The sequence below is a fragment of the Dermacentor silvarum genome, chromosome 11 (genome assembly GCF_013339745.2).
Source record: "Dermacentor silvarum isolate Dsil-2018 chromosome 11, BIME_Dsil_1.4, whole genome shotgun sequence".
In the NCBI taxonomy this organism is placed as follows: Eukaryota; Metazoa; Arthropoda; class Arachnida; order Ixodida; family Ixodidae; genus Dermacentor; species Dermacentor silvarum.
In genome coordinates this window covers 103,114,170-103,136,047 of record NC_051164.1, presented here as the reverse complement: position 1 = coordinate 103,136,047, position 21,878 = coordinate 103,114,170, and the positions used below count along the sequence as shown (strand labels likewise).

Here is a 21,878-nt window from a genome sequence, read left to right as displayed (position 1 = left end):
TATCGCCGCGCCGGCTCGTTCCTTTTTATCACAGCAATCGCAGTCAGCGTGCCAAGGCCAAGCAACAATGTTCCGATTTGAAAATGGCTCCCCGAAGTGGTCTGCGTGTGCGATAAATACTGCGTTTAATTTGCAAAACTCGTTCCGTTGTGCGATAACCACGACGCCAAGCATGAATCGATAGGTGCGACGGTCGACCGCGTCCACGGTAAGTGGCGCTGCAACGGCGTGAATGAAGTGACAACGTGACCGTAGTCCGCGAGGGCGGTTTGTTTTTCTTGCCACAGCGCGCGCGCCTGTTGCCCGCGCCCTCCCGTCCCACTTTTAGTAGCTTGCTCTCGCCAGCGAGCCACTCGAACGAGTTGTTGGGCTTGCGGGGTCGTACGCATACCGTACACACTACGAAGTACGAACGTACGAACCCTCGCCCGTTTGAACGAAACTGGAAGATGGGCGCGCACGCGCGCCTTGTCACGGAGATTAAAAAGAGTTGAAAGTTGTGTCGGCGTTCGCTTTTGACCTCAGCGGTCCTCTTTTCTTTTTTGTGAGTGTCGCGTTTTCTCAAGCCCCCCCTTCGGCGGTCAGCGATCGTTGCATGGTTTTTATTTCGCGCTGCCGTATGTTGAGCGTCGGCCGAACGGCTTGGAGGACAACGTGTAGGCGTCTCCCGCCCGAGCAAACAAGAGCGCGCCAGCAAAAAAGAAACGTTGGGTTCGCGGAAGCGAGCGCCTTGAGCGTGCGGCGCGCAGCGGCAACTGCGCGCTTTGGGTGTCGTGCTGGCTGCAGTATCGTGTTCGGGCGCCCCGTCGCTAGCGTGCTCTTGATGTCACCTTCGTCTGAGCGCTGCCGCGGACGTGCGAGTGTGGTGTCTCCTTTGCATATCGCGCATGGACCGGGTAAGAGCTACGCCGCGCTGACAAGAACGCGCGGGGCATGCTTAATCGAAAGGTCGTCTTATTGCGTGGGTATTGGCGCGCGTAACATCCCGTAGTACGCTAATCCAAAGGCTGGGTTTTGACTGTCGCGTGTTGGTTGCGGATAATCGGTGTTTGTGGTGGTGGCTGGAGAAAGCCGCGCATTTGCTTTCGCGTTCTGTCCTAGTGTGGCCGTGTCGGTTAAATCTGAGTATATCTGTGCCTGTCGCATACGCCGACGTGATTTGTTAAAAACTGCTTTTCGGATTTTGTGCTAGGAACACGAGATGGACGAGTGGGAAAGACAGGAGACGGGAACCGGAATCCCGTACTACGTGAAGTGAGTAAACCTTTACTATGACCTGGCAAAGAATAACAAGTTCTTTTTGAGATTGCTTGAGGGCATCATACTGCGAAGCATATTCAGGTAGGAGGTAGTTAATGGTCTGAACGTATTAATACATGCTGGAGTGGTTGCATCCCTGTATGTTAACTGCATACTGTTCTCTAAGATGTTTAACAAGAATGAAGAAGAATTTTTGATACATGACTGCTATATTGTCGCATTTTGGGAGGGCACTTGTAATCCTGTGGCGTGTGTGGGCTTGGTCGCTGTAACGTTATCAAAAATTGTAAAGTCTCTGCATTTAAAACCTACTTGAGCACTGTGCCACACTGTATACACACTGCATCACAACTGTATGGCCGAACGACTTTGCTAGATGTTTCGTTTCCCAATAGAGGCTCTTCACTGCTGCTCTTGTGTGTGATAAGAATTTGATGTCAACACTCGTGAGTGCAGCCTAACGGTGCAAGCGCTGTGATTATTTGTGCAGTCATCGAAAGGAGAAGACACAGTGGGATCATCCTGAAATGGTCCTCATCATTGAGAAGCTAACGTCGTTCAACGACATAAAGTATGCTGCATATAGAACTGGAGCGAAGCTCATCTACCTTCAAAAGGAACTGCTATGTGAGTACACTGGATGAATAGCTGTAGTGTATTTCACGGACACAGTTAGGGGTGATATTTCACACGTGTTTGGCATATGGAGTCCATACCATTTCCTGCGGCAGGTTTATTTTATTTTTCTGTTATTTTTACAAAGCAGCACCTGTTGGTTTGAAAAAAGGAAATGCTTCATGGGGGGGGGGGGGGGGGGGGGGGAACTCTGAGTGTGGTTTGCTGAAAAATGTTCTTTTTTTGTTTAGTGGATGCTTCAATGTCTGTGTGAAGCAGTAATAGCCTGCATTTTTGTGGTCGGTGTTATAGCAACGATTGTATTTATTAGTTCTGTGTATATTAATTTGCTCTATCATTCAGATCTCTTTAATGTAGGGGACTGTAGTCGCACAATGGACTGAGACTGTCGTAGCATAAAATTGGGTCACCGCAGATGTCCTAAAGGATTGTTTGATTGAAAGTTTATTTTTAATGGAGTACTAAATTTCTTTGTGGGCATGCGTCATTCAAGTGCCATGGCAGCTGCATTTCATGTCATTGCGAAAATTGTTTCGTTGTTGTGTTAGATGACCTTTCTGCATTGATACCTGTGGTAGAATTATCTGTAGTGTTTTTGCTCTTGCAAAAAGCGGTCACAGCATTTTTGCAGACCGTCATTTTAGGTATATGATAAGGTTACCACCCTTTTATGCAATAACAAGGATAAATTGAGGGCTGTGAATTTTAAGAGCTGCATTGCTTTACAGAACATTGCCCTGTGATTATAAAAGCCTACCTGTCTTGACAGTAGTGTTGGTGCTGGCTATGTCAAGTTCAGAGGTGTTGTTTTTAATGACCGATACTATTTCACAATTTTTTTAGTACTAGTACAGCAAAATTTTCATAATTTTACATGGAGTGCACTTATTTGAGATTACCAAAGCTGACATGTTAGATGGTTTGTCTTCAGAGTTAACATGACAATGTAAACATAAGGACTTGTGATTAAGATTCATAATAAGTAAGCCTGGAAAGCATGCTTGAATTTACCTTTTAGAAAGATCACTTGGTTTCATCTTCCACAGAAATTTATGTAAGTCATCTGTGTTGAGCCGTTTCATTTGAGACACACACACACTTCTCTCTTTAAGCAAGCGAAGAGCTTCAAGTACTCTTTCTTGAGAATTAACGTAGAATAATAGTGGCTTGGGGCTTGTTGCTGGCTGACATTGCTTCCAACAGCTTGGTGATGTTTGTTGTAGATCAGGGATTTTGCCAGAATTGAATTTCTGCAATTTTAGTGAGCTCTCTGCAACCTGCAGATTACTACTCGTGCTGTGCATCACAATTTGTCAAGTGGAACTGTGTGTCCTTCAGTTTTGTCACATTTAGCCCTCATAAGTTGCTTTAGACACCCATTGGTACATTCCTTGCTCATTTTGTTTCCTAGTTTATACAGTCGCAGCCGGGAGAATTGAAACCACTTTGCTGAGATCATATAGCTTGGGTATACGCTTAAAAATGAAATATATTTTTCTTTCTTTCAAAACACGAGGTTAGGCTGCATTTTAAATCCTCAGATTCAACCAACAAACAAATTACTGAATTTTGCAGTAGGCTTACCAGGCTTTTTATTTAATGGTGCAGTAATCAAGGTAATGTTTGCACAGAGTGCCTGACTTATGGCTGTTCATTCTATTGTGTATGGAACAAAGCTAGAGGTTTGTCACAGGAGATAGCTAGTTTACATTAGCCTGACGGGGTGTCGAATGTGTCTGCACATGCGTAGCAAACCCCTTTAAAGCTGGCTTCCCCATAACAAGTGTCACCGTAAGGGGAAGCCTACCTCTGTAGTTGTCTTTGTTTAACGTGTGACAGCCAGTGTATTAGAACTACTTTCGTGTGCATCTAGTAAAGTATATTACCATGGCAATGGCTAGAGTTTTTATAAATAATTATAGCATGTCATAACGTGCTTGGGTCAAATGTAGGACCTATCGTTTTCAACGCTGGTGTGCCAATTATTCATCAGGTTGTTAGGTACCTGCGTTTGCTAAAAAGATGTTATGCCTCTTTCTGAAGCATACAATGGGGGAATACCAGTGAGAATAGCAATATCTGTCAGCAGAGTACTGGAGTACAGCTTGAGGAACTAAAATAATTCATTCTTATTAGGCATTAGTTGAGCAAATTGGTTGACCATAGTATGAAAAGTAGTGACATTGTACATAAGTTGATGACCAAGGGCCTAGTTTTTTTCAGTGGTGCAAGAAAAAGCTGCAGAAAGAACGCACGAGAAAATAAAAAATTGAGGCTGTGCATAAAACTGACTGTGAGAATGGGGTTGCATTATTCTGTGTGCGCACACATGGATGCATATGAAAGCTTTCACATCAGTTTCTAGAAGGTTTAAGCTGAATGCGAAATATTTTTGAAGTACTTGCATACGGTCTTGCAGCTGGGTAGGTTTGTGCTTACTTATTAACATTCTACACAACATAAAAAAGTGTATGCTGAAACAAATTCAACACAGGCATTTCAAGAAGGAAACAAGGGTGTGGAGGAGTGTGACAGAGTCTTTCTTTTCATTTCTTGGTACCTTGCAGTCAGCAACGTGCACGTGTCCATGCTGGGCAGCGTGTTTGGGGCGCATGGCCTAGAAGGCGCGTCCCAGCACGAGCTGCTGCTGGGCTGCGCACAGGTGGAGGCCATCTTGGAGGACCTTTACAAGCGCGCTCCCGGCGTCCATCAGCAGAAAGTTCCCCTTCTTGCTTCGCTCGCCCTCAATCTGCTCCAGAACCTGTTTGACGCGTGAGTTGGTTTCTTCGACACCGGAGTCGAGCAGCCCTGCATGCATGTGAAGGCTTCGAGCTAGGATCAGGTGACGTCAGCTTGGACTTGTGCTTGACGCTACTGGTCTAGCAACTGTTGAGAATAGTTTTGATGCTGGCGAGTTGGTATCGGTTTCACTGGTACCTGTCCTGTCTTCTATCTTTAACCTTGCCCCTTGTTCTGCGCACTTTTTCCAAAATTGTCACTTGTTCAAATGTCTTTTCGTGAGTTCTTCTGATGCAAGCTTGTTGTAGCCGAAGTTGTGCAGTATCAACAATTGCAGAAGCTGTCGGCTAGCATCAAGTGAAGTCAGGGGTGACCTTAAAGTGGGCAAGATGGGGGGCGACTCCCCAATATCCCCCCCCCCCCCCCCTAGTGTCCCTCTCCTACCACCATGAAGTGCTCTCCTATGCCCCAGAATTAAATGGGAAATCGAGCTCTGCCCTTCTCTGAAGAGAAAAATTCTGGCAGAGCCCCTAAGTGAAGCAAGACTTTGATTTGGGCAAGTTGATTCATAGTTAACTGGGGAGAATGCAGTGCAAAAAGACATGAACGAAGAAGACACAGTATACTGGATGAGCGCTGCCTAAATGAAGTGGACTTGGGCTTTTGCCTAAGCATCAGACTTGGACTTGCCTTGTTATTTATGCTGCTAGTTTAGTGACTCTCTATCCGCTCTAGAATCTTTTTTGATGTATGAGTTTGCGGCGACTGGGCTCGTGTGCTATGTAGTGGTTGCCGGCTCCCCTGGCTTGCATAAAACAGGCGCTTTGGTGCGTGTCTTGTTGGTCTCGGCACTGTTTTATTGACCTTGCCGACATTTGTGCGGAGTGTTAAATTTGCAGGACAGCCAGGCTGTTGTCAGTGTTTTTCAATTCTTGCCAGTCTTACTGTGGATTTTTACTGACCGTATTACCACTTGCGCATTCTGCCAAGAGCAATAGTATTGAGGTCAAACAAACAGTAACCGACCTCAATTGCACTGTCGCACCATAAGGCTGTGGCCACTTTTTATCATCATTTGCCGCAATGTTCACTATAAGATTGTCGCAAGATAACGAACGTCGCAATGCGCAACAGCCACAGCAACCATTATCTCAAAGCAATGAAAAGATAAGGACATCACTGTTACAGTTTTCTTCTCTTATTTTTTTTCCTTTCATTTTTGTGTGTGTGTATGTGTCCTTGCCTTGAATGCCCTGTACCTAAAAGAATTAGAACACTTATCAACTTGTCCAGTTTCTACATAATGTTGTTCCTGGGCAGATGGGATGCCTTTTCATCAGCACAACTGTGAAAGTGGGATACCATAAGCAAGACTAGGGAATCTAAAGTTGCAAGTAATCAGGGCTCTTTCTTTTGGAGTGTGCAGCCAGGAGCAAAAGTTTAGAGACCACGGTGTCCGCAGTAAATTAAAATTTTCTCTTAATACAGCTGTGGAACGTAGAATTGTCTCAATGCATTGCAGTGCTCGAAGAGGCCCATGTAGGCCATACCACTTGATTTCAGCTTGCATGCCTAGACTGCAAAGAAGGAAAAAAAAAAATTTGCGGCATCTGTGGTTTCCAGAGTTTTGCTTGCAACTGTGCGCATACATCACACAATGTGTAAAAATGTAGTTGGACCGTTGCAGTACGCTCTCTTATTGCCCTTTGTCCATCCACAGCAAGCGTAAAGGGACAATCCAAGTTTTGCAGATGAAGATAGCGCTGTTTGTCTTTTGCGCTGGGAGACTGCTGGACAAGCTCAAGTGTGAGTCCACCACTGATTTCTGCGGTGTTTTGTTCTGAAATAGCTGTCCATTCAAAGAGTCAAAATGTTTCTTTTTGTTCTACCTTGCAATACATTCATTAATGTTTATGTTCACTTCTTTAGACATTTGTAACGAGCTGCAAGACGGCACTCATCGCATTTCCTATGAAGAGCTTGAGAGCTTCCTACACAATATCTCAAAGGTATGGGATCCTGATGATATTGTGTGTTCTAGTGTTTCATCATCCATTGATACCACGTTTGTAGCTTTTTCAGCAAGAAGTTAGCTATACACTTTCTTTCTCCTTTGCTGGCAGATTCCGGAGTTCCTGGGTGAAAAGCTTTCATTTGGTGCGCATTTTGTTCCTGCAGCTGTGGAGAGCTGCCGAAAGGTGTGTATAGAAAAATGTTGAACTCTAAACCGAGAGAAAAGACCATACTCTTCCTTCCCACTTTCTCCAGCTATTGGACAGACTAAATGACTTGAAAGCCTTTGATTTGCCTCGTGGCTTCTGAAATCTTTGCTCTTGTCAAGAAGATACATTTAGCTTTGGGATAGACGTCTGAGTAGAAAAGGACCCGAATGATGTGCCTTTACATCCAAAATATTATACATAAAAGATGTCACTGTAGTACTGTTTTAATTGGTGTTAGGGATATGTTATGTTCAGCTCAGTGTTTCTTTTCTCCTTCCTTAAGTAGTAGTGTGCAGTAAATGATAATGATGAACTGGTATAGCTTAGTGTATTGCTTTCACTGTGAGACATCTCGCTGTAGTGGTACACATTATAGGCTTGATGTAACTGTTTAGTTGCTCGACATATTTAATATTGCATGATAATTGGGTAGTCCCGGGATTATCAAGATTCCTTAGAATGGTGCACTTGTGATAGATCCCCTTCAATATGAACGCTATTAGGACAAATTATCTGAGCAGCAGAATAACTAGGTAATCTTTTAATTTAGATTTAATGCACATCTGGCAAGCTGGACAACCATATAGTGTTCATTTCAAAATAAGTCTACTGTGTACAGTAGAATCTTAGTCAATTGAAATAGGCTAAATACAATTGTCGCTTACAAAACAGGAACTCTTAAGCTGGTTGGTTCTGTATTTTGGCAATGAAAAGAAAAAAAAAAGAACTTTCATTTATCGGAACCAAAATTTCCTCATCTCTGTGTAAACAGAATCACAAAAGACATAGCGACACTCCAACATGCAAAATTGTCAGTGTAAACGCTAAGGGATTTCTGGTATAGAAAGAACCAGAATCTCAAATTTGTTGCGGAACCTTCCTTCTATAGAAAAATCCATTCTTAAAAAGTGGGGGCAAGGACTCTAGCAAACAGTACGTAGTTGTCCCAAAACAAATTTTCTGCATGCTGTGTTAAAGCAACTTGTTATGCGGAAAAAAAGGAAAAATTGATATCCATCGGTATGTAGCAGAAAGCTACAAAGTTAAAGCAACTTGTGATGCTTTCTCAGTAAATGAAACAACAGTTTGTTTCATTTACTGACATATTTCTCTGGCCCCTTGAAGTGCCGTTTAACAAAATTTTACCATAATTGTCTCGTTTACACAACCCTTCAGTTGCGCTTCTGCCATTAAGGCAATATTCTCGGTCCCTCTGTCTTCTTTTTTTTTTTTTCTTTGCTTCAAGATTACGCAGTAAGTCAACATCCTGTGTGAAATGACCAAGGAGTGTTTTTCTTTTTGTGTGTGGCAGGCTGCATAACCCTAAGCATGGCTTTCTGGAACATCAAACACATAAGGTAGAATGAGAAGTGCTTCCTAGAAAGGGAAACAGCAGGCACTCTTAAGAGCGCGTGAGCTTTTTGCTTCAGATAAGATAAGGTGTTTATGCATTGTGCTGATATAGCGCTAAATGCAACCCTCGACCTCTTTGGCCTGACAGATGGTCCGTGCCACTTGTGAGATAAGAGGAAAGGGTCAATAATATTGGGGCATGTTGTTCTTTGTTCACAACTTTCCTTTGTTTAGCTTTCCTAGTGGGAAGAAAAAAAGAAAAGAAATAAGAGGGCGATGAAGTGAATGCTGCAAGATTGTGTATTCCGAAAAAAAAAATAATTTTATTTACGAGGTGGAGGATATTTTCGCTTGCTTGCAGTGAATACAACACAGCTTTCGAAGGGACAGTAAATAGAAAATTGGGTTTAGCAGTATTTGTAAATTAAGCTTCTGAAATGCCAAAAAAAGGCCACAGTTACCACAAGAAGAAGCTTGATAAGCGATGAAAGACACAAGAGCAAAAGACAGGTGATAGCAATGCCTTGGAAGTTCCTGCAACAGCTGTTAGTGATGGCATGAATTTTTACACCATCTGCTCTGGCATATCTGATTGTTTATTATTAACGATGAGCAACATTGTATTCTAAAGAAGCTTAAGACTGAACTTGGCAAGTTCCAAGAACTTTAATAGTGCCACAATGGCTCAAATACGAGATACACATTGAAATCTGTGACGGCACACCAATTATCTATGCTGCTGCTTCGGTACAAAACTAAAAAAAAAAAAATGAAAGTGTGGCCTTCATTTTCTCTTCTAGTAATCAACCTCTTTCCACAAAATTAATGAAAATGGATTTTTGCATGAATACTTATTAGTCTAAACTAATTTAGTGTTTTTCGTTAGTGTTTCTTCAAGCACGTTAGACATGCTCTATATGGTCAAGGTTGGCAGCTGAAATCTTTACAGGTGTTTCTTACTGAATTACAAAATACGAAGCAAATAATTCCGTCAATATCGTACTACCTATATTTCAGTTTTCCAAATGTGGATAGAGTTGCTCCCTTGTGGGCCATCTGGCTTGATGAAATTTTCGTGTTATCCAAAAATGTTATGACGTGAAGCTCTCATTGGAAACCAGAAGATAAGCCCAGATGTCAGTGGTATTGCAACAGACGAAGTTAGCATGGCATGCTTGGCCGGCAATTGTACCACCTGAGCATCTCGCACATTGTTATCAAGCGTGTGTTACCAAACATTAACTCCACGTCTCGAAGAAAAGTAATTAACAGTCATAGAACTTCCATCCTGATTACTGTGGGCACTTCATGGAATGTTACGCCTTCAAAGCTTGCGTGTGGAAGACCTTTCTTTCGTAGGCTGTGAAGAAATAGCTTTCTTTGCCTGTTGAACTGTAGGCACAACCAAATGAAATGTTCCACATTACCGATCTCACCACATAAGGCACAAAGCCTAGAAGGTATCGCCATTGTTCTTAAATAAGGTGAACGAGAAATTTCATAGCCAACAATGCTGACCAGTTCTTTTCTACAATTTTAATATTACTATTCTGAATAAATTTAGCCTTCCTCTCAAATGTGTTAGAATGCTTAAAAGTGATATGTACCTATTTTAAATTCACTCAACCAATATGCTCGAGTAGATTGTTCATGTGTAATATTCTGCTCATTTAGAGCTATTTATGTTAAAACCGTAGAGTGCATCTGGGGCGCGATCTTGTACGCGTTCCAAAATGGAACGGAGGCGTTCCGTTCCATCGAGCCGCACACGATTGGCCAATTTCAACCGCGACGTTCAAATTGACCAATCGTGTGCGGCTCGATGGAACGGAACGCGTCCGTTCCATTTTGGAACGCATACAAGATCGCGCCCCTGGGGTTGTTTTGAGGTGGCTATCGCTTGTTGACCCGAATTGCTTGTTGAGCCAAAATGTCCAGTTGACAGGTGTAACTACCAACAACCTGCAGAGCATGACAAAAGGAGTGACTAATACTAAGTGTGTCATTGAATCCTTTATTGTATTGTGTTTTGGCGTAGGCAAACGAGACAGCTGTCCCCACTCAGTGACGTGTTTATGTGACTGTCATCGGGGTTAGTGCAATTATGACAATATCAACAGGCTTCAGGTTTCTCGAAAAACGAGGTTACTACATGGGGACAAGATTTCGTAAATTTGCAACTGAAGATTGCAGTTTCATGCCATAAAAAGTAAAGGAGTTGGGATTGAATGTATGTTCATCATCTCTTTATGCCGACAGCCTTGCAAATCTAGCTTGCTGCTTCTCTGTGCTATGCAATGCAGTGCGAACTTTGTTTACAAACATGCATTTTGTCACCAGACTATTTATACTTAGTTAATTAAAACCCACTGTCGTAGTGAAAGCAGTCAACCATTAATAGTAGTATTTCCAAAGTGGTTCCACTTGACAGGATGCAAGTGAACACACTGCTACAGTGCTAAACGTGTCTGCCTGGTGACTGTGTTGCTCTTTTGCAAACTGGCTACAAGCGAAGCAGATATGTATTGTTGTCTTACTGCTCCCTTTTGCTGCTGATAAGATCATTGTCTTTAAATGCTTAGTAGATGGTTTAGTAGATGTAAATGGCAGTTGCACTGTGCAATGCTGTCCTCTGTTGCTGTGCAAGATGCGGACTCAATGTCGTTGCCGGATTTTCTTTCAGCTCGCACCAGCGCTGCCTGCCATTCCTGATGACATGTTCCTCAACTGGCTGCTCCGGGAACCACAAAACCTTGTTTGGATCTCAACGTTCTACAGAATGAGGTCCACTGAAAATGGTACGAAGCCAAGTCATTATTCTCTTATCACTTGAAATTCTTGAACTTTCATTTCTTTCTAATGCTTATCACTAGGTAGGCCACAGTGTGGCTTCTGTCCACTGTGCGAGAAACCGTGCAATGTTTTACCGTGCCGAGCATACACCCTTCCTAAATGTGAACATTGTTCAGAGGGACATAAAGAGAAGCACTAACTCAGTTCAAATGATTTAACTAGTCTTTCAAAAAAATTTTTTTTTTCGATAATTTCCTGGAAAGAATTTGGTCGAAGTGCACGAAGCTGGTGCACGGATGTGCGATCATGAATTTCAAAGTATCTTTATTATTTGGGTGGTTGTAGTGCAGTCAAAGTTCTCGAACTTCTCCAAGTTTTCTTTCTGGCTCCTTTATAAAACAATGTAGCTCATCATCGCCAGAAAAAAAAAAAAAAAAACCATAACTAGGCCCGTGCAGACATCGTAAAAAATTCTTGACATCATGGCGAGATGCTGCACAAACTTCAAAGCAGTGGCACCACTTGTGTTTTGTTCTTGCGCCTTTTCTGGCTTATCAAGCCTCCTGTCATGGTAAGAGCGGTTTTCTTTTATTTTTTGTTGTAGTGCAATTTACTGCCACAGGGAGAATTATTTTTTCTCTTTAATGTCTCTTCAAATTTTGAGGCCATATGGCATTTTTGAAATGTGCAAAAATGGGTGTGAGAAGAAGAGGTTTTGGTTAGAAGGTAGCTGTGAATTGAAGGTAAGTACGAGAGCTTTGCAAATCGTTCATTGCATCCCTTCTGTTCTACAGCTGACAGTGCTAGAAATTTTGGCTGTCTCTGTTGCAGTTGCGCACCCGATGAAATGCGGAGCATGCAAGACATACCCCATCGTTGGTCTGAGGTAAGCTGCTACTCTTTTGGTTACTGCTAATTAGGACAAGCAGTTGTCAGTGTGAAATGTATTCATAATTATGTATCCTAACCTCTCAAAAGGTACCAGTGCCTTCAGTGCCTCAACTACGACTTGTGCCAAAGCTGCTTTTTGCACGGCAATGTTAGCAAGAACCATTCCATCAAGCACCGAATGCAAGAACACTGCCAACAGGTGGGCCTGCCTGCGGTGATGCTCTGTCGCTTATTTTCTGCTCCACGTTAAAAGCACTTGACTCGCAGTGTTTGTTCTTCTTGTCTATATATTTTTGCATTTGCAGTACAGTATAACTGTGTGGAGTCGCTTAGTAATGTCACCGTTTTCTTTTGTGGCCTATTTCCTGTTGTTCTGCACAGTTTGATGGCTTGTTCTCTGATTCAGTTACAGTATACTTTCGTTAATTCGACTCCGTTTAACTCAATCCAGGCCTAAGGTCTCGGCCGGCGCCCATGCATATCTATGGGCCCAAACTTTCGTTATTTCAATCTTAAAATTTGCCTCTTCGCGCTGTCGGCACGCACGTTCGTGACCCCTATGGTGAGCACGATAGCGACCCTTTTAGTGGCAGCGCCTGTTTCTGTGGAGCTTAGGGGACAGTGAATGCGTTGAACACTCATCATCTCTAGCCGATAACACCTTTTTAACACGAAAGTGTTTTATGCCGGGGTCCACCAAGACTTCACTGACGTATTTCCGTCACGGAAATACGTCAGCTTACAATGTACACGAACATAATACAAAGAAAGAAACCAGAAGAAAAAGTTCCACAAACATGCAAAATTTGGAAATCGAACGCACGACCTCTCGGTCCGCGACGATAGATCGCCGAGCGTTTAACCCATTGCGCCACAAACGCATTTGCAGAGAGCTACACAGACGCGCCTTATATATCTAACACTCCTCCGTGTACCCGCGCTCTTGCTCGGGGCGGTGCCGCCGCCTACGAGCAGAAAAGAGAAGTACTGCATTATGACACTAACGCGCACCGACAGTGAACGCTTCGGTGGTCTCAGCACTACGACGCCTCGATGCCAGCATTCGAAGGGACGCTGGCATCAAGAAGCACTACCAACGCCACCTAGGTGGCGTTCACCGTACTCAGCACAGCGGAGCGTGGCCTCCGCAATTAGCTCTGAAAATGTTTCTGAAGTTGATTGCGGAGGCTGCAATTACGACGCGCTGTACGCGCTGATTTGACTCGGTGACGATTCAGTTACGTGCTTTGTCTTGCGCGTTGTATTAGTGTGTCAGTTACGTGCTTCGTCTTTCGCGTTGTGCTAGCGTGTGCAGCGTAGTGCAGCTTCCATATGCACGACGGTTGCTCATGGTCATCGACGTTGGTAGTCGTGATGGAGGAGACGTGCCACCAGGCGTCAGCGTGGGTGCATCAACGCCTAAGGGCGCTTTAGCCACAAAACACCAATAGACATTATATATCAATGTGCAATAAACATTACACTACTTCTGTGAAGACACGTTTCACTTTCGTGTTCTATACCGATTCCTATATAAGAGGGATCAACCACATTTTTTTTGGCCAGCCCTAGGAACATTTTCAAACCATAACCGTAGGCCCCAATGTTTGATTTAGGCATTTAGCTGATTCTATCGCAGCAGTGTTGTGTGGCGTTTTGCAGTAAATTTCAAGTGATGTCTTGACTGACCCACCATCGTTGCATAGTGGCTTTCGCATTGCGCTGCTAAGCTTAAGGGTGCTGGATAAAATCCCAGCTGCCGCAGCCGCGTTTCCACGTGGGCAAAATGTAAAAACGCCCTGTAAAGCACTCCAGGTGGTCAAAATTAATCCGGAGTCTCCCTTTACAGCGTGCCTCAAAATAATATTGTTGTTTTGGCATGTAAAACCTCAGAATATAAATTTTTTTGTCTTGCCGACCATTATATTCTCACTGCATTGCAACACTTGCAGACTTCTTCCTGGGAAAAAGTCAAAGGCGTCCTGAAGACTATCAGCCTGAAGATCCAGCGCTGGAAGCGCGAACCCAGGCCCAGCTACCTTCCCCTGCAAGCCAACCCCGAGCCCAAGTAATTGTAGTTCCTCATTATGTGTCTTGTTCTGGGGTGGGAATCCTGCGCCAATTACACCATTTTGATGCACAAATTGCTGCACCAAATTGGGCCAAATGCGGAAAAATGACTGAATTTGTGCCACGCTGCACCAAAACAGCTTTAGCTCCGGCGGCATTAGCTAAAGATTGCTGGCGCTATACCGGCGTGGTGCAGGGCGTTGTGTGGTTAGTCCCGGAGGTCTTGTAAAAGTGGCTTTCGTATTCTGGCCCCTTCATAAAAGTGAAGGTAGCGACATTTCATTATCTTACTGCCTGAGCTGGTGAGTGAGGGCAGACAAGGAAGTCTGGGGCTTATCTGTGCCTTCTTGTTGGAGGAGTGGAGTCACATGTTTGTTCTGGCGCCGTTTCCATGAAAATAAGCATACGAGCATCCATGTGCTGCCAGCTGCGCCTTTTTTTTTTGTAATTTTAGTTATTGATTTTCTTACTCGCGTGGTGCTCATGATCCAGCGATCGTGGTGATCATAAGTCCTGATATCGCTGCAATCAAAACAAAAAATTCTGAGGATGCGAGTGGTGAGCCGAGAGGAGAGGCCAGGAGAGGAGGCATGTTGTGACATTTAGCTTACTCAGAGGGCTTATACCCAATCACTCGGTGTGAACTCCAGATTTTGTGGGGCTTCTATTGAGTCCAGTGAATGGCAAAGCAAAGTCAGTCATGTGCAGAATCTTGGTTTAAGCTACAGTAGAACCCTGCTGTTACGTTCCCGGGTGCTGCGTTTTCCTGGCTGTTACGTCGTTTTCGGCCGGTCCCGGCACAGCTCCCATAGAACCCAATGCATTGGTAACCCCGCTGTTACGTCGCAACTGTGGGACCGTTCCCGCATCATACGTTGCGAACTGCCACACCGCGCCGGCCCGAGTGGCCATTTTGACTTTTCATGTTGCTTGGCTTGGTTGCTTGACGATGGCATTCACCGCCCAAATCGCCGGGGGTGACACTTATTACGTATTTTCGGTTTCCGCCAGCAAAAGTATGGCCTTTGAGATCCGTATTTGCTATCTAAAGATGGTGGCTATGACGCGTTGCGGCCCTAAAATTGGTTTTGGCTCATGGATGTTCCGTATAAAGTCCAAGGGCGATAACGCCGTCGCCGCGCGCCGTATGCTGTATGTGCGAGTGAAAGCGTGCGAGGGGAGCCGACGACCACATCTCGCGCTCAAAAGAAAGAAAAGCAGGGAGGAAGCGCGCCTCCTTCCGTTGCGCTCGAGGCACCGGCAAGGGATGGCAGGCAGCATTGTGCTCTGGCATCATACTGCGCGGCGGCGCGCGGTCGCGCAGGCTGTATCTTGAAAGCGATCTACGTGGGAGCAGAGTCTGCGCAGTGTAGGTGCGGCGGCGGCTTGTAGCTTTGTGTATGCTGTGTGTTCTCGGCGCTCAGTTTGCGTTGAAGCGATAGACAACAGCACGAAGGTCACTTCACTCGCTTCTGCAGCGGCGCTTAAGCGCTTAACTGCGCTTGTCCGCGCTCGTCGAGTGTGATGTGTTCATGTTTGCCTGTGGGTGCTGACACCATGTTTGTTAATTAGTTAACAAGCAAATGTTTACAAGTTTATACGGACAATAAAACGACAGTGTAGACCGCTTATAACGTAAGTCGCCGGAGTCGCGATTATCTGCACTATAAGCGGTGCCGCACTATAACCAAAACAACGATTTTCAAGCCCTGCACGCATGCAAAACATGTAGACCAAGCATGTAGACACGCTTTGTACTATCGCGTGCACATCGCGGTTACGTTTTCGTGAGTGAGCTGGCGAAAACATAATCGCGATGTAGCCGGTGCTCTTTAAGTTCGACAGCTTTGCACCGAGTCAAAACGAAACAACAGTTTGCCGTAACCGCTGCGGAAAAAACTGTGACCGCTATCGACGCGATTATGAACGGTGACTTTGCGGTGCTGAAAGCACGTGCCCGACACATGCACCAAGTCTGGAAGAATTAACTACCGTTTGCTGCAACTGCAGTCGAAACCGCGGTCGCTATCTATGCGATCATCGATGGCGACTACGCAGTTTTTTTGGCACGCAGCCGACGCACGCGCGTACCGAGTAAAAACGAAACTACTGTTCGCTGCAACCGCTGCGGAACCCCTCCCCCCTTCCTCCCCGCCTCGCGTGCGATTGAAGACGCCGCGCTTCCTCCCCGCTTTCCTCCCTTGCGTGCGCGAGATTGAGCCACCTTTGTCGGCTCACCCTCGCACGCTTTCACTTGCACATACAGCATACAGCACGCGACGACGGGGACTTTTATACGGAACATCATGGCACTACGGCAGAAATGTGCCTGGAGTGTCCATATAATTGCTACGTATTCCATTTAAAACAGATAGGAATAGTTTTACGTTAAACCAGCCCAGGGTTGATTGCGGCTCTCTGGGTTTGCGGTGACATATGGTGACCCAGAAATTACGTTAACGCGTCGATCGGACCGCATAATTTCATAACGGAATGTGTAGTTCGATTGTAGTGCCACTGATGTTTTCGGATTTGCGGGAAAGCATGCGCAGTGCCGCAGCTTCTCACTCCACTCTTCCATATTCTAGTACGCTATACCTACAAAGCGCGCTTCTACTACGCGCTTCGACGTAGAGAACTGGGTTGGTTTCACATTATTGACAAGCGTCTCTCCCAGAGACGCAATCTATGCACAGTGCACTTGGCTGCAAAACTACAAAGCAGTCGAATGGACGCATCGTTGTGCTCCGCTCAATCGGCTCGGCAGCGGAGCGAGAGCAGTGTTATGCCTTCTGCTGCTGGAATGAGCATTGTGCGCACTCACACTAGCGCTTCCGCCGGGCGACTGTGTGCACATTGTTAGAATGCATCAGTCTCAGCGGATCGAACTGTGAACAAAAAGCTAGAACTCTTTATCATCGTAACAATGCATGCATGCTGTGTTCTGTCTTGTATACATCTGTGGCTGACCCTCTCTTAGGCCTCCAGCACAAAGCCCGAAAGCGTATCGAGTACCACCGTCGGATGAAGTGGACTGCGTGAAGTCAGTAGCTGTGAGTGGCTTCATTTGCTTGCTATTCTAAATAGGTGCCGAAATAGAGCGCTCGTGTTCCTTTATGTTCACTCTCTGTCCCTTTCGTAGATAGTAAAGGTAAAGAACTGAAAATTATCATCAGGTTATTTGTTTTTGTTTTTTCCAAGCTGTAGTTAAAAAAGTCAGTTTGAGAGGAAAGTATAGTGGTGCTAGCACGTATGTGTCGCTTATGACATACCTTTCACTTAAGGGCTTATTTTAATATCTTTTTGAGACACTGCATTAGTAGGCACTTAGTAGGGCACAGGGATTGCCTAATTATAGTAATTAGTATTCGGTTATGCATCTGTTACTGGGTCAGAGGTGCAAAAAATGTTTGTTGCAAGTCGAAGTGGTAGAAGCAGCTTTATGCTACGATATGCGCACAGGGAAAGGCATTCTATTCAAAATTAATGAAACTGGCCTGGCAATTTTCATCCCGAAGGTCGCATTGATATGCATAAAGCTGGCTCCACTATATTTATTGACTTTCTCAGTAATTTTGAGATCGTATGGTGTATAGATTTACGTTCGACACTGCGCCAAATCTTCTCTGAAAGGTGAAATGACTGTTCCTCCACTGTACCTTCTACTTTGAAGCCTCACTCATATTGTATTGGTAGCATTAGTGGAACATGTATGAAATAATGGAAACATGGCTCATCAGGAAATTCGGTGACAGCTGCAAAAAACTAGTTTTCAATGCTTTTGCATAAGAAGGTTGTTCTTTTGGATTATACTAGTGAGATTCATGATCTTGACTGGGTAGCCTTTTTGTGGATCTCTTGCTAAACCCTATTACTTCTTGCTGCTGTTGGCTCAGCCGAGGTTGGCTAATGTGCCTTTTGCCAGTGTTTAATAATGCTTTTACCATGTCTGCTGATATAGGTATGTTCTTACGTCAATAAAGTTAATGCTTGGTAGTTGGCGCATGTACGTTCAAATCTTTTGTCTTGCCTTCTGCCTTCCTTGCACTTGGTGCTGTTGTGTGCATGATTTTAATTATGCATGTTTCTGCTATTTTTGTTTATCATTCAGCACAATAATGCGCACATGGCGCCATGCTTGGACACCCTCCACCAGCAGGAGCTGGAGAGCATCATAGAGCGGCTCGAGCGAGAGAACAGGTCAACCTCTTTCACTCAATCTAGAGATGAGGTTTAGCACTTTATGTCACGCATCTTGTTGGAATGAAGTCTGGCACCAAATCAGGCTGCGCTTAACATTGCTCGAACCCTCCAAAATTTTCGTTGAAGTTTTTTAATTTGGGCTCATTCTACTACCTTGCAAACGTTTCGTTAATTTTTGCGAAAAATAAATTTTGTTCCAAGAAACCTTCACCTATTGGTCTACGATCATACCCTTTAAAGTCTTCTGATGGTAAAAGAACGCCAGAGAGGTATTTGCTTCAAGCAAGTTTATACGGACAAGTTCTTGAAGCGAGTAAAATCAGCAACAGCAATTTCGCTAAAATGTCAGTGTGATCTGGAAAGTTTGTTTCCAGATGTGTGCAAAAGAATGTGAGCAAAAGGTATGTGCTCAAGGCAAACTTATAAAAAAATACATGCTATACCCCCCCCCCCCCCCCCCATTTGTTTTTTTGCCCCGTTAGGGTCATGTCCTAAAGAGCTTTACGAATTATAATGTTCACAGGTTGTGGAGGTATGTTGCTCTATTATAGTTGAACTGTTATAACGAAATTGCATACGACACATAAGTACCTTCGTTATATATACGGTATTTATCAGACGCATATACTATTCACAACCTACAGTAGAACCTCGTTTATACGTTATGGAAGAAACGCATGAAAAAACTTACTAAACGGGAAAACATACGATCCGAAGCCACTAAAGAATTTGCAGACCCAACTGCAGTTGACGTCTGTGTAATTCAACGCGTTGCGCGAATCCCTGCAGCATGATATGCGTGCCGAGGTCGTGGAGCCCGATACGGTGTAGTCGTTTTTGTGGCTTCGGCAAGTTTACGTTTGCACCCCTCGAATTCGACCCTGTGGCAAGTTGTGAGCGCAAATTATTAGGACGAGAAGCCAACACGCGTCGAGCTAGTGGGGCCTGCGCGACCCGACCTGAGACGCCCATTGTCGTTTTTCTATACTGCATAGTGTTTGATGATTCTTTAATCTTAAAAGTGAGTACACATCGGCATCTTCACGTGAGAGGGGCGAGTGCGTATTGCGGGGAAGCTGCTGCGGCGGGTGGCTACTGTTCTTGATTACACATGCCTCACGCCTTTTCTTATTTACGTGGGATCTAGTGTCGTGAAAAATGTGTAATCTAATCGCAGTCTGGTGATGCACTGAACGTTGGTGCTGAAAGATAGCGTTCTCCAGGAGCATAAAAACTGGTAAAATATAAGCGTAACAGTATTGGTTAAATATTTGTGTTATCGATCGGAAACGTTGGAGCCTTCCGGGAAACCTTATGTAACGGGATTGTATCAGTGAGGATCTGCTATATTTGGTAATTCGTTATATTCGTGTTCGTTATATTGGAGTCTAACTGGGTCAGCGTGTAACAAATGTATGCTTGTAAGAAAAATTGAATATAAGTGATATATCTTTTTGTCTGATGCAACTTCATTATATAACAACATTCAATTGTATGTCTCTTGGATATATGTCGTCCCTGCTTCTGACTGGTCCCTACGTGCCCCACAGGAACCTTGCCCGTGAGGTAGCGGCCAAAGAACTTGGCACGGGTAGCCCGACATCGGTGCCTTCGTCGCCTCTCCGGCAGCGCTACCTCCACCAGCACCTGGCGCAGGTGGAGGTGCAGCTGAAACGCATGCGCAGTCTTTTGCAGGTGAGAAATATGGTGCATGCCTGCCAACTCTCCTAAATTTTCCGAACAAATTTCTCTAAGGTGTGTCGTTTGTTACAGCTTGTCTCGATATTAAAGTAACTGGTTACATCTAATTGGCTACTGAAAAAAAGCAATTGAATTACAGCGAGCGTTACATGTAAACAAAATAATGATTATATTACAAAATTAGAAAAAAATGTAATTGATTACAAGTAATTAGTTACAAGTAATTCGTTACATACAAGTATGGCTGTGACTGGAAGGTGTGTATTCATTTGCACTGAGTGCAAAGTGCTTGACTAAACAGCGATTCTCCTTGTTGCTTGGAAAGGTGCTATCGAGAGAGGAGACGGGTGGCACTGATCCCGTTATGTGCGTCCCCAACGGTGTGGCTGGTGGCGGTGGTGGCGGTCATCCATGCTCAGCTGCCACGGGGAACAACCTCGCCTGGCTCCAGAGCACGCCGGCCAACGGCGGGCGGATGCCATGCAAGAGTATGGATCGGTTCATGGAGATTCACAATGGTCTCAAAGGTACGACAAAACATTAAGGCTGTGCTTAAAATCTGCATGAAGGGCAACGCCATCCTCGTTTTGTTGGCACGCACTGTGCGCGTGACTTTTAAGTGCAGAGAAAGGAACATTTTTGCTTCCAGCCTTTATTATTCGTGTTTCGTTTGCTTGTGATAACTTACACCAAATGATAGTCTGGCCCCATTTTCACAAACATGCCTTGGCCTGGTGTTCCTTCTTGACTTTGGTTATTGAGAGGTAGCACAGCTTTAAACTATGATGAACCTGAGATTCCTGCGACATTGAGTTCTGTGGGAGACGCCTGTCTGTCCCCAGGTTTCCAACAGATGCTGAGAATTTCAGAGTGCAATATTGTAGTGCAGGAATTGCTGAAAAGCATTATTGAAGCCAAATGACTAAGTCGTCTGAGAAGCAGCACTGCTGTCCGCTTATGTTAAATTTAGGAAGTGTTGAGCCAAGACACATTTGTTAATAAAGGAAGGTCTTCCACATCTCGAGAATTACAGCGGGCCTTCGACATTACAATAGCTTTGCGTTTAATCTTCCCAATAGCCATGGAGGCCCCCCTGAATGCACCCACCCCTCCACCCCCACCACCGACACCGAGTGTCATCTGGGAGCTGCGCCGAGACGTGGCCGCAAGTTCATCCACACTTCCAGAACCGCCATCGCCAATTGCCTGTGCCCCTCCCTCGGAGATTGTCAGTGCCTGCGCAAACAAGGGTACACTGGTAAGTTAGCAAATCATAGATTTTGAATTGAATATTGAATAGCATCAAGAAATAAGAGCCCAGTATTGAATCGAATACAGTATAGACCACTTATAACGTAACCGCTTATAGTGCAGGACCAGATATAGTGCGGTCTTTTCAGACTCCCGTTAATTTTCCCATAGCACTCCATGTATACACGTATCGCTTATAGCGCAGTTGCGGAAAACGAAATACCGGTTACAGTGCGGCTGCCTGGGAGTACGGAAGTCAGCGGAGACGGCGAACGCTCCCCTCAAACGGGCGCCCCAAGGAGTTCTCGAGGAAGAAAGAGAAACGAAGTGGAGGAGAAGGGCACGTGGTGCGAACGAACAGCCAGTGAGGCTGAAACCAGAATCTTGAGTGCGAGTCGTGAAATATCACGGCGCGCATAGCGAGCGAGGGCCACGAAACTGCCAACGCTCGCTTCACGATAACAGCAGTAAACGAAACTTCAGGGAGCAGGCGGCGCCGGCACGGCACGGCGAAGGGCGCACGCGGAGACCGTGGAATGTGAGGGAAGAGGGCGGCAGGGAAGCGGATTTCGCCTCGGCAACTCCGCCGCTTCGGTGGCTCCCCTCGCCCTCCCTCGTAGCTCCCTCACTTTTGACTGTCACCGTGCAGGCGCCGCCGCTCCAGCTGGCCCGGCGCCAGCTCCCCGAAGTTTCGTTTTCTGCCGTTATCGGGAAACGGGCGTTTGCCGGCGTGGGCAGTTTCGTTGGCCGGCCTGGGAC

At 45.0% G+C, this 21,878-nt stretch overlaps 1 protein-coding gene across 15 annotated transcripts in view; it reads left to right on the top strand.

Annotated features, from left to right (window-relative positions):
- Positions 1–46: 46 nt before the first annotated feature.
- LOC119433391 (dystrophin) overlaps positions 47–21,878 on the top strand; it is a 96,062-nt gene continuing 74,230 nt past the window's right edge. For 13 of the 15 annotated variants that reach the window (XR_007464525.1, XR_007464526.1, XR_007464537.1 and 10 more), the window contains exons 1-16: positions 584–896; positions 1,193–1,254; positions 1,751–1,887; positions 4,464–4,668; positions 6,356–6,441; positions 6,565–6,644; positions 6,759–6,833; positions 10,894–11,008; positions 11,835–11,889; positions 11,982–12,093; positions 13,847–13,962; positions 16,945–17,017; positions 18,076–18,164; positions 19,718–19,862; positions 20,194–20,395; positions 20,948–21,126. Coding sequence is in view for 2 of the 15 variants with exons in the window: in XM_049659407.1 (XP_049515364.1) it covers positions 888–896; positions 1,193–1,254; positions 1,751–1,887; positions 4,464–4,668; positions 6,356–6,441; positions 6,565–6,644; positions 6,759–6,833; positions 10,894–11,008; positions 11,835–11,889; positions 11,982–12,093; positions 13,847–13,962; positions 16,945–17,017; positions 18,076–18,164; positions 19,718–19,862; positions 20,194–20,395; positions 20,948–21,126 (1,740 nt within the window). In the remaining 13 variants the exon portion in view is untranslated. Of the gene's footprint in view, positions 209–250; positions 545–583; positions 897–1,192; positions 1,255–1,750; positions 1,888–4,463; positions 4,669–6,355; positions 6,442–6,564; positions 6,645–6,758; positions 6,834–10,893; positions 11,009–11,834; positions 11,890–11,981; positions 12,094–13,846; positions 13,963–16,944; positions 17,018–18,075; positions 18,165–19,717; positions 19,863–20,193; positions 20,396–20,947; positions 21,127–21,878 lie in introns of those variants that run through there. The other 2 variants (XR_007464535.1, XR_007464536.1) reach the window with 2 other exon arrangements.